This window comes from Salmo salar, chromosome 20 (assembly GCF_965601325.2).
Source record: "Salmo salar chromosome 20, fSalSal1, whole genome shotgun sequence".
In the NCBI taxonomy this organism is placed as follows: domain Eukaryota; kingdom Metazoa; phylum Chordata; class Actinopteri; order Salmoniformes; family Salmonidae; genus Salmo; species Salmo salar.
Genome location: NC_138310.1, coordinates 88,003,365 through 88,017,056, shown reverse-complemented (window position 1 = coordinate 88,017,056; position 13,692 = coordinate 88,003,365). Strand labels below are relative to the sequence as shown.

The window sequence follows — 13,692 nt, the reverse complement described above, 5'->3', positions numbered from 1 at the left end:
CAGCAGCATGCTGAAACTAGGTATAATATAGGAGGACAAATCAGCAGCATGCTGAAACTAGGTATAATATAGGAGGACAAATCAGCAGCATGCTGAAACTAGGTATAATATAGGAGGACAAATCAGCAGCATGCTGAAACTAGGTATAATATAGGAGGACAAATCAGCAGCATGCTGAAACTAGGTATAATATAGGAGGACAAATCAGCAGCATGCTGAAACTAGGTATAATATAGGAGGACAAATCAGCAGCATGCTGAAACTAGGTATAATATAGGAGGACAAATCAGCAGCATGCTGAAACTAGGTATAATATAGGAGGACAAATCAGCAGCATGCTGAAACTAGGTATAATATAGGAGGACAAATCAGCAGCATGCTGAAACTAGGTATAATATAGGAGGACAAATCAGCAGCATGCTGAAACTAGGTATAATATAGGAGGACAAATCAGCAGCATGCTGAAACTAGGTATAATTGACTCCAAGGGGAATAACCAAGGAAAGTCTTAGAACACAAAATACACACACAGAAAGAGAAAACGCCTTGATATGGGAATTATTACTTCAGTATTGATTAACCCATCAACTAGTTAACACTGGGAACAAATGAGTGATTTATAAAAACCTCAAATAAAAAACAACGTCCCTATAGAAACGTGCAGCCATGCAGAATGACAGGAATTAAAGATTAGTGGACTGTGATTGGCTGATGCCAGGGTTTTTGTCCTGTCTCTTTTCACAGGAAGCAATTTAAACATGGCCAGGGGCAGCGAGAGAGAGAGACACAGAGTGGCAGAGAGAGAGAGAGACAGAGAGAGACAGAGAGAGAGAGAGAGAGAGACAGAGAGAGACAGAGAGAGAGAGAGAGACAGACAGAGAGAGAGAGACAGAGAGAGAGAGAGAGAGACAGAGAGAGAGACAGAGAGAGAGACAGAGAGAGAGAGAGAGAGAGACAGACAGAGAGAGACAGAGAGAGACAGAGAGAGAGACAGAGAGAGAGAGAGAGAGAGAGAGAGAGAGAGAGATTGAGTGAGTGAGTGAAAGAGCGAGCGAGAAAGAGAGCAAGTGAAAGAGCGAGAGAGAAAGAGAGCGAGAAGAGAGCGAGAAGAGAGCGAGAAGAGAGCGAGGAAATGAGAAGAGATGACAAAAACAGGAGAAAGTAGAAAAAAACTCTGCATAGTTTGAACTGTTTGGTGTGATTGCCTGAGCTTCTTATGTCTGATACTCACACAGTACATCTATGTACTGCAATACAAGAGGTTACTCACAGTACATCTATGTACTGCAATACAAGAGGTTACTCACAGTACATCTATGTACTGCAATACAAGAGGTTACTCACAGTACATCTATGTACTGCAATACAAGAGGTTACTCACAGTACATCTATGTACTGCAATACAAGAGGTTACTCACAGTACATCTATGTACTGCAATACAAGAGGTTACTCACAGTACATCTATGTACTGCAATACAAGAGGTTACTCACAGTACATCTATGTACTGCAATACAAGAGGTTACTCACAGTACATCTATGTACTGGAATACAAGAGGTTACTCACAGTACATCTATGTACTGCAATACAAGAGGTTACTCACGGTACATCTATGTACTGGAATACAAGAGGTTACTCACAGTACATCTATGTACTGCAATACAAGAGGTTACTCACAGTACATCTATGTACTGCAATACAAGAGGTTACTCACAGTACATCTATGTACTGCAATACAAGAGGTTACTCACAGTACATCTATGTACTGCAATACAAGAGGTTACTCACAGTACATCTATGTACTGCAATACAAGAGGTTACTCACAGTACATCTATGTACTGCAATACAAGAGGTTACTCACAGTACATCTATGTACTGCAATACAAGAGGTTACTCACAGTACATCTATGTACTGCAATACAAGAGGTTACTCACAGTACATCTATGTACTGGAATACAAGAGGTTACTCACAGTACATCTATGTACTGCAATACAAGAGGTTACTCACGGTACATCTATGTACTGGAATACAAGAGGTTACTCACAGTACATCTATGTACTGCAATACAAGAGGTTACTCACAGTACATCTATGTACTGCAATACAAGAGGTTACTCACAGTACATCTATGTACTGCAATACAAGAGGTTACTCACAGTACATCTATGTACTGCAATACAAGAGGTTACTCACGGTACATCTATGTACTGCAATACAAGAGGTTACGCACAGTACAGTATTTGACTAAGAAGGAGAGTGATGGAGTGCTGCATCAGATGACCTGGCCTCCACAATCCCCCGACCTCAACCCATTTGAGATGGTTTGAGATGAGTTGGACCGCAGAGTGAAGGAAAAGCAGCCAACAAGTATATGGAAACTCCTTCAAGACTGTTGGAAAAGCATTCCAGGTGAAGCTGGTTGAGAGAATGCCAAGAGTGTGCAAAGCTGTCATCAAGGCAAAGGGTGACTATTTGAAGAATATCAAATATAAAATATATTTTGATTTGTTTAACACTTCTTTGGTTACTACATGATTCCATATGTGTTATTTAATAGTTTTGATGTCTTCACTGTTATTCTACAATGTAGAAAATAGTCCAAATAAAGAAAAACCCTTGAATGAGTAGGTGTTTACAAACTTTTGACTGGCAGTGTATGTACTGCAATACAAAAGGTTACTCACATAGTACATCTATGTACTGCAATACAAGATGCTACTCACACAGTACATCTATGTAATACAAAAGAGACAAAAGTCTTACCTCTCCCTGGAAACTCTTGAGCAGAGGAGCCGCCTGTTTCCTTACATCCTGAAAGACATAGAAGAAACCGTTTACAATGGATCGTTTCCCAGAGTCACTGAGTACACTGATAAAACACACAGTACTAATCTATACATCATGTAGTTTCACCCACACTGGCATGAGCCTGTTTGACCACATCAACCCTGTTCATAGCACATTTTGCACATTTACAGCACCCCCCCAGTCCCATTGCATGGCATTAGAGCATGACCCAGTGGTTTTTTATTAGATTCCTGGTGAAGTGTGTATCTCTGGGAACATGCAAATCCACACTGTCAGTTAGCTAGACTAAAGCCCTGTAGAGATGCAGCGGAGCACACACTACACACTACACAGCACATTACACTACACTACACTACACTACACAGCACATTACACTACACTACACAGCACATTACACTACACTACACATTACAATACACATTACACTACACGACACTGCACTACACAGCACAGTACAGCACAGTACACAGCACACTACACTACACAGCACATTACACTACAATGCACATTACATTACACTACACATTACACTACACTAAACTATAGCACACCACACTACACTACACAGCACATTACACTACACTACACAGCACACTACACAGCACATTACACTACACTACACTACACAGCACATTACACTACATTACACTACACAGCACATTACACTACATTACACTACACAGCACATTACACTACAGCACATTACACTACACTACACAGCACATTACACTACAGCACATTACATTACACTACACCACAGTAAACCACACTACAGTAAACCACACCACAGTAAACCACACTACACCACAGTAAACCACACCACAGTAAACCACACCACAGTAAACCACACCACAGTAAACCACACCACAGTAAACCACACTACAGTAAACCACACTACACCACAGTAAACCACACTACAGTAAACTACACCACAGTAAACCACACTACAGTAAACTACACCACAGTAAACCACACTACACCACAGTAAACCACACCACAGTAAACCACACCACAGTAAACCACACCACAGTAAACCACACCACAGTAAACCACACTACAGTAAACCACACTACAGTAAACCACACTACAGTAAACCACACTACACCACAGTAAACCACACTACAGTAAACCACACTACACCACAGTAAACCACACTACAGTAAACTACACTACAGTAAACCACACTACACCACAGTAAACCACACTACAGTAAACCACACCACAGTAAACCACACTACAGTAAACCACACTACAGTAAACCACACTACACCACAGTAAACCACACTACAGTAAACTACACTACAGTAAACCACACTACAGTAAACCACACTACACCACAGTAAACCACACTACAGTAAACCACACCACAGTAAACCACACTACAGTAAACCACACTACAGTAAACCACACTACACCACAGTAAACTACACCACAGTAAACCACACTACAGTAAACCACACTACACCACAGTAAACCACACCACAGTAAACCACACTACAGTAAACCACACTACAGTAAACCACACTACACCACAGTAAACTACACCACAGTAAACCACACTACACCACAGTAAACCACACCACAGTAAACTACACCACAGTAAACCACACTACACCACAGTAAACCACACTACAGTAAACCACACTACACCACAGTAAACTACACCACAGTAAACCACACTACACCACAGTAAACCACACCACAGTAAACTACACCACAGTAAACCACACTACACCACAGTAAACCACACCACAGTAAACTACACCACAGTAAACCACACTACAGTAAACTACAGTAGGACAGAATGGTCATCCTGTACAGATGGTTCTACCTGCAAGGCTCCTGGATAAAGATAGATACACTTTAGACCAGGAACACATGATACTAACTACCACAGTGGTGTGTGTGTGTGTGTGTGTGTGTGTGTGTGTGTGTGTGTGTGTGTGTGTGTGTGTGTGTGTGTGTGTGTACACTTATTAGACTGCCCCTGATTAGGTCAGGGCCTGTATCCACTTTGATTAGGTCAGGGCCTGTATCCACTTTGATTAGGTCAGGACCTGTATCCACTTTGATTAGGTCAGGGCCTGTATCCACTTTGATTAGGTCAGGGCCTGTATCCACTTTGATTAGGTCAGGACCTGTATCCACTTTGATTAGGTCAGGGCCTGTATCCACTTTGATTAGGTCAGGGCCTGTATCCACCACTTTGATTAGGTCAGGACCTGTATCCACTTTGATTAGGTCAGGACCTGTATCCACCACTTTGATTAGGTCAGGGCCTGTATCCACACGCTTGATTAGGTCAGGACCTGTATCCACCAAGCTTGATTAGGTCAGGACCTGTATCCACCACTTTGATTAGGTCAGGGCCTGTATCCACTTTGATTAGGTCAGGACCTGTATCCACACGCTTGATTAGGTCAGGGCCTGTATCCACACGCTTGATTAGGTCAGGGCCTGTATCCACTTTGATTAGGTCAGGGCCTGTATCCACACGCTTGATTAGGTCAGGGCCTGTATCCACTTTGATTAGGTCAGGGCCTGTATCCACACGCTTGATTAGGTCAGGACCTGTATCCACTTTGATTAGGTCAGGGCCTGTATCCACCACTTTGATTAGGTCAGTACCTGTATCCACCACTTTGATTAGGTCAGGACCTGTATCCACTTTGATTAGGTCAGGGCCTGTATCCACTAAGCTTGATTAGGTCAGGGCCTGTATCCACCACTTTGATTAGGTCAGGGCCTGTATCCACTTTGATTAGGTCAGGGCCTGTATCCACTTTGATTAGGTCAGGACCTACAATCTTATTCATTTATGATCTAAAAGTCAAAGCGGATTCTAGATCAGCAATGGTAGATGTTTTGTGGGTAACGGGCCCTGGACAGTCACCCCCGTCCTGCTTCCCCCAGTCCCACCCCCAGTTCTGTGAAGGACCCTGAGCAGCTTGAGTGCCTTAAGTTTCCACTAAACCCATTCTTTTCTAAATCAGTCCTTTTCTAATTTGGCTGAACAGACTAATTAGTTATTTACAACTAGCAGGAAGCATGCTGAAGGTCTACACCTGGGAAAGACCTGTAGTGTATCACTATTGGCTGTTAATCATGCACATGTGTGTATGCCAGAGAATCCGTGTTTAACAGCTCCTCAGTCAATAGGGTAGACACAGTAAGATGGATGGCTGGGATGTGCATCCTGCCTCCCCTAGCCATCTGGTATTGCCCCTCCCTGTCAGTCTGGCTATCTGTCTGTCTGTCTGTCTGTCTGTCTATTTGGCTGGGAGGAGGATGAAGTTGTCCCTACTGACTCTCATCGAAGGTCCGTTTTTAGTCTTTCCACCCTGTAGTCAAGGTTAGGATTTGGAGAGGGTTAAGTTCTTCCTGGAGCGTCTCAGCTCACTCCCTTAAAATATGTATATTCAATACCAGCCACAGAACACTGCAATTGGGCCATTGTTGCGATGTCATCATTGCTCGACTGCACAGTGGCATTATGGTGTCAGGCTCTCAGTAAAGATGAAGACTAAAACTTGAATGTATTATTCACACATTAGATGAATTACAACACACTACATTCTGTCTTCCTGAATCAACATTACCAGGAACACTCTGCACATGAACAGTACAGCTCAGTTAAGTACTGAGGTGGTCTCCTGCTGGCTGAATAATGAAGCAGACAGACTCATCTGGACGAGTCTAGCCTGGTCTGACGTGGACGAGTCTAGCCTGGTCTGACGTGGACGAGTCTAGCCTGGTCTGACTTGGACGAGTCTAACCTGGTCTGACGTGGACGAGTCTAACCTGGTCTGACGTGGACGAGTCTAGCCTGGTCTGACGTGGACGAGTCTAACCTGGTCTGACGTGGACGAGTCTAGCCTGGTCTGACGTGGACGAGTCTAACCTGGTCTGATGTGGACGAGTCTAAAATGGTCTGATGTGGGTGTGTCACTTGTTCTGATATGGGTGAGTGTAATTTAGTCTGAAGTCATCTGATCTCTAGGCTGGCTATTCAAAGCTGGTCCATGATAGGATCTTTTGTAGCTCAAGTTGGCTGGATGTCCTTGGACCATTCTTGATACCAGTGGCGGCCGTTGCCATTTAAGATGAGGATGATTTCAAAACAAACAAATATATATATATATATATATATAAATAAATATATATATATATAAATATATAAATATAAATAAATAAATATATATATATATATAAATAAATATATATATATATAAATATATATATTTATAAATATATATATAAATATATATATTTATAAATATATATATTTATATATATATATAAATATATATATATTTATATATATATATAAATATATATATATATATAAATATATATATATATATAAATATATATATATATATAAATATATATATATATATAAATATATATATATATATAAATATATAAATATATAAATATATATATATATATAAATATATATATATATAAATATATATATATATAAATATATATATATATATAAATATATATATATATAAATATATATATATATAAATATATATATATATATATAAATATATATATATATATAAATATATATATATATATAAATATATATATATAAATATATATATATATATATATATATATAAATATATAAATAAATATATAAATATATAAATATATATATATATATATATATATATATATATATATATATATATATATATATATATAAATATATATATATATATATATATATATAAATATATATATATATATATATATATAAATATATATATAAATATATATATAAATAAAGTTCTAGTATCATGTAGTAGCCTAAACCTATCAATGTTACATTGAACTGGGTGAATGGAATATGAATGACAGTCATCCAATATTCTGTAATATAGGCCATGCTCATAATATATATATATATATATATATATATATATATATATATATATATATATATATATATATATATATATTTCATTCATATTCCATTCACCCAGTTCAATGTAACATTGATAGGTTTAGGCTACTACATGATACTAGAACTTTTCTTGAACCCATCATGAGGTTGCTACAACCTACAGTGGCCTATGAATTAAAGTTTGCAACGTAGGTGCACAGGTCGAGAGAATCACACAGTCCAGTGTACAGTCAGAAAGCAGTATAGCAGTTAAACTGGCCGGCCCCATGGCAATAAATTAATAAAACCAAAAGCTTATCTTGACTTGGAAGAGTTCCAGTGTTGGGTAGCCTTAGCCAGCTAGCTAATATAACATCCCTCTCTGTTTGAGCCGGGTGTTTGAGTAGGATAAACTAGTTAGCTGCATTCGCTAGCTAAGTGAATATGAACGTTCAAAAAACAACTACATAGAGCTCGCTCTCTCTCTCTCTCTCTCTCTCTCCTCCTTCATGTTGGAAGAAATTAAATTTGTTCAAAACTGTTCAACTATTGTCTTTCTCTGAGTCAACTACTCACTACATTTGATGCACTGCCGTGCTAGCTAACTGTAGCTTATGCTTTCAGTACTAGATTCATTCTCTGATCGTTTGGTTGGGTGGACAACATGTCAGTTCATGCTGCAAGAGCTCTGATAACTTCTGGAGGACGTCCTCCAACCTGTCATATTTACTGTATAGGTCTATGGAAGAGGGTGAGGACCATGAGCCTACTAGGTTTTGTATTGATGTCAATGTACGTAGAGGAGGACAGAAGCTAGCTGTCCTCCGGCTACACCATGGTGCTACCCTACAGAGTGCTGCTGAGACTACTATAGACCTTCATTACAAAACAGTGTGTTTTAATCAATTATTTCGTGACATGTGAATATATTTAGCAGTTTTATCTAAAAAGGATAACTTTAATGTTTCACAATTTTTATGAAATTCACTGAGGATGGTCCTCCCCTTCCACCTCTGAGGAGCCACCACTGCTTGATACACACAGGAAACTGTTGCGCGTGAAACACCCAGCAGCATTGCAGTTCTTGACACCCAAACCGGTGTGCCTGGCAGCTATTATCCTACCCCGTTGAAAGGCACTTCAATATTTTGTCTTGCCCGTTCACCCTCTGAATAGCACACATACACAAGCCATGTCTAATTGCGTCAAGGCTTACAAATAATTTTTTAACCCATCTCCTCCCCTTCATCTATACTAATTGAACGTGGATTTAACAAGTGACATTAATAAGGGATCCTAGATCTGACCAGGTGAATCCAGGTGAGTCGATGTCATGAAAGAGCAGGTGTTTCTAATGTTTTGTATCACTGGGATATTTGTAGGGCTGGGCAGCTATATACCAGTATTGATACAAGGACCGGTTTAGGTTTTTACTTTACCTTCTATAACGGTATTTGAATGTTTGGTTTGTTAAAATGTGATACGCTTCGTATAACATCCATTTTTATAGTTCACATCCCCACTTGAGTCATCCATCTCGCTCTCCCCACGCCGCTTTCCACACAGACCTAGCACCGCCCCCCATCACTTAAGGAGCACATTTGTCGTTGCTCCACCAGGAGATGCTTGCCTTCAGTCTGCATGGTCAGCACATTAAACAATGTTGTTTTCACTTTGCTTCTTAACCTGTCTGGGCTAGGGGGCAGTATTTTCACAGCCGGATGTAAAACGTACCCAATTTAAACAGGTTATTACTCTGGCCCAGAAACTAGAATATGCATATTATTAGTAGATTTGGATAGAAAACACTCCAAAGTTTCTAAAACTGTTTGAATGGTGTCTGTGAGTATAACAGAACTCATATGGCAGGCAAAAACCTGAGAAAAATCAAAGTAGGAAGTGGAAAGTCTGAGAATTGTTGTTCGTCTTTTGATTCTTTATCGAAATTACAGTGTCTGTGGGGTGACGTTGCACTTTCTAAGGCTTCCATTGGCTGGCAACAGCCTTCAGAAAGTGGTTTGAGCATTCTCCTGTCACTGGGCAGAGTATTGGAGCTCAGTTACTGAGTGGTCTGCCTGGCAACAAAGGGATTGGTCACGCGAGCACGCCGTTCCTTCTTGAATGAATACGCTATTGTCCGGTTGGAATATTATTGCAATTTTACGTTAAAAATACCATAAAGATTGATTTTAAACAGCGTTTGACATGCTTCTAAGTACAGTAATGGAACATTTTGACTTTTCGTCTCTGGTTCCCGCTCGCGCGTTATGCTTTTGGATAAGTGATCTGTACACACGAACAAAACGGAGGTATTTGTACATAAATATGGATAATTTCGAACAAAAACAAAATTTGTGGAAGTAGCAGTCCTGGGAGTGCATTCTGACGAAGATCAGCAAAGGTAAGAGAATATTTCGAATACTAATTCTGAGTTTAGGTTGCCCCGAACTTGGCGGGTGTCTGTATAGCTCTCTGTGATGGCTGAGCTATGTACTCAGAATTTTGAACAATGTGCTTTCTCCGTAAAGCTATTTTAAAATCTGACAAAGCGGTTGCATCCAGGGGTAGTCTATCTATAATTCTTTAAATAATTGTTATATATTTTGTCAACGTTTATGATGAGTATTTTTGTAAATTGATGTGCACATTCACCGGCAGTTTTGGTGGGAATACATTTTCTGAACATCACGCGCCAATGTAAAATGCTGTTTTTGGATATAAATATGAACTTTATCGAACAAAACATGCATGTATTGTGTAACATAATGTCCTAGGAGTGTCATCTGATGAAGATCGTCAAAGGTTAGTGCTTCATTTAGCTGTGTTTCGGGTTTTATTGACACATGTCCTTGCTTGGAAAATGGCTGAGTGATTATTTTTGTCTATGTACTCTCCAAACATAATCTAATGTTTTGCTTTCGCTGTAAAGCCTTTTTGAAATCGGACAATGTGGTTACATCAAGGAGAAGTGTATCTTTAAAATGGTGTAAAATAGTTGTATGTTTGAGAAAGTTGAATTATGACATTTTGTTGTTTTTGAATTTGCCGCCCTGATATTTCACTGGCAGTCCCACGTAGCCCATAGAAGTTAAGATAAATCCACAAGTGTTCTACAATTACACAATTAGTTTGTTTCTTAAATCTGCAAACAAATACTTTGCTAAATCCTGTTAGCCACTAATGCTAATTGCTAAGTTAGCTGTCTAGATAGCAAAAAATGTACCTTGTCAGAGCAAGCGTAGCTAGCTATACAGCCTGATACCAGTTATGGTGTAGGTCTAAATCAGCAGGTTGTTTGTGCAACGTATTTGTTGGCTACATGTTGAAACATTTAATGTAGCCAAAGATTATAGGCTCCCCTAGGAAACACTGACCAACACTTTGGTTCCTACCCTGCCCAAATAACTCCTCCCTGGCAATTTAATTTGTTGTCATGTCAAACACTGTATTCAAAGTGCCCGTTATTATACTCTAACTATACAATTAGAATAATCCTTCTATTTCCATGATTCCAACAGTTCACCCCAAGTGTTTTGCTCTAAATCACAAGTCAAATTGCTATTACAACATCTTGTTAAAAATAAGGCCTAGATTGTTTGCCCATATTGTGCATCCCTACGTGGCAGTGGGGAAATGATCTCAAATGAGTGCAAGAAATTGCAGGAGATTATTTTTTGGTTGAAGTTGAATTGAAGAATATAAAACAAATAAGAATGAAGAAAGACCCACTGAAATCACTTAGAATGTATGTGTTGCCACCCCAGGGTCACGTACTGCTCATAAAGCTCATTTAGAACATGTATTATAAAAAAATACATAAAAAAAAACATATTTTGGAAAATACCTTGATACTATATTATGGCCATATTACCCAGCCCTTGTGATTTGAGAGGACTTCAGAGCCCCCTCATCTGCTCTCTGAGAGGACCGTGTCACTCTCCTACCAGGGTCAGATTCCTCCTCCTCCGCCCCACCTCCTACACAGATGCCCAAAGAACACCTAAATAAAGGGCTTGTTACTGTGATGAATACATGCATGCGTGCGAGTGTGACTGTCTTCCTGCAATTTTATGCTTGCAGCTATTGTGTGGCCCCCTGTCTATTTCAGACCTGAATCAGTGTGTCCTGGGTGTTCCTGTGCTCCTTCGTTCGGTGTGTCCTGCAACACAAACTCAAAAAAGTTCTGGGACACTGTAAAGTCCATGGAGAATAAGAACACCTCCTCCCAGCTGCCCACTGCACTGAGGATAGGAAACTGTCAACACCGATAAATCCACTATAATTGAGAATTTCAATAAGCATTTTTCTACGGCTGGCCATGCTTTCCACCTGGCTACCCCTACCCCGGTCAACAGCACTGCACCCCCCACAGCTACTCGCCCAAGCCTTCCCCATTTCTCCTTCTCCCAAATCCAGTCAGCTGATGTTCTGAAAGAGCTGCAAAATCTGGATCCCTACAAATCAGCCGGGCTAGACAATCTGGACCGTTTCTTTCTAAAATTATCTGCCGAAATTGTTGCAACCCCTATTACTAGCCTGTTCAACCTCTCTTTCGTGTCGTCTGAGATCCCAAAAGATTGGAAAGCAGCTGCTATCTTCCCCCTCTTCAAAGGAGGGGACACTCTTGACCCAAACTGCTACAGACCTATATCTATCCTACCCTGCCTTTCTAAGATCTTCGAAAGCCAAGTCAACAAACAGATTACCGACCATTTAGAATCCCACCGCACCTTCTCCGCTATGCAATTTGGTTTCAGAGCTGGTCATGGGAGCACCTCAGCCACGCTCAAGGTCCTAAACGATATCGTAACCGCCATTAATAAGAAACAGTACTGTGCTGCCGTATTCATTGACCTGGCCAAGGCTTTCGACTCTGTCAATCCCCACATCCTCATCGGCAGACTCAATAGCCTTGGTTTCTCAAATGATTGCCTCGCCTGGTTCACTAACTACTTCTCTGATAGAGTTCAATGTGTCAAATCAGATGGCCTGTTGTCCGGGCCTCTATGGGGGTGTCACAGAGTTCAATTCTTGGCCCGACTCTTTTCTCTGTATACACCACTCTGGACGGTTCTGACTTAGAAAATGTGGACAACTACAAATACCTGGGTGTCTGGTTAGACTGTAAACTCTCCTTCCAGACTCGCATCAAGCATCTCCAATCCAAAGTTAAATCTAGAATTGGCTTCCTATTTCGCATCAAAGCATCCTTCACTCATGCTGCCAAACTTACCCTCGTAAAACTGACCATACTACCGATCCTCGACTTCGGCGATGTCATTTACAAAATAGCCTCCAATACCCTACTCAATAAATTGGATGCAGTCTATCACAGTGCCATCCGTTTTGTCACCAAAGCCCCATATACTACCCACCACTGAGACCTGTACACTCTCATTGGCTGGCCCTCGCTTCATACTCGTCGCCAAACCCACTGGCTCCAGGTCATCTACAAGTCTCTGCTAGGTAAAGTCCCCCCTTATCTCCACTCACTGGTTACCATAGCAGCACCCACCTGTAGCACGCGCTCCAGCAGGTATATCTCTCTAGTCACCCACAAAGCCAATACCTCCTTTGGCCGTCTCTCCTTCCAGTTCTCTGCTGCCAATGACTGGAACGAACTACAAAAATCTCTGAAACTGGAAACACATCTCCCTCACTAGCTTTAAGCACCAGCTGTCAGAGCAGCTCACAGATTACTGCACCTGTACATAGCCCATCTATAATTTAGCCCAAACAACTACCTCTTCCCCTACTGTATTTATTTATTTATTTAGCTCCTTTGCACCATTATTTCTATTTCTACTTTGCACTTTCTTCCACTACAAATCTACCATTCCAGTGTTTTACTTGCTATATTGTATTTACTTTGCCACCATGGCCTTTTTTGCCTTTACCTCCCTTATCTCACCACATTTGCTCACATTGTATATAGACTTATTTGTCTACTATATTATTGACTGTATGTTTGTTTTACTCCAA

General features: G+C 40.3%; 1 protein-coding gene across 6 annotated transcripts in view; it reads right to left on the bottom strand.

Moving 5' to 3' along the window:
* LOC106581515 (protein CASP) overlaps positions 1-13,692 on the bottom strand; it is a 181,715-nt gene that overhangs the window by 119,168 nt on the left and 48,855 nt on the right. For all 6 annotated transcript variants that reach the window (XM_045704075.1, XM_045704070.2, XM_045704072.2 and 3 more), the window contains exon 3: positions 2,766-2,813. In XM_045704075.1, coding sequence (XP_045560031.1) covers positions 2,766-2,813 — 48 coding nt within the window. The remainder of the gene's footprint in view (positions 1-2,765; positions 2,814-13,692) is intronic.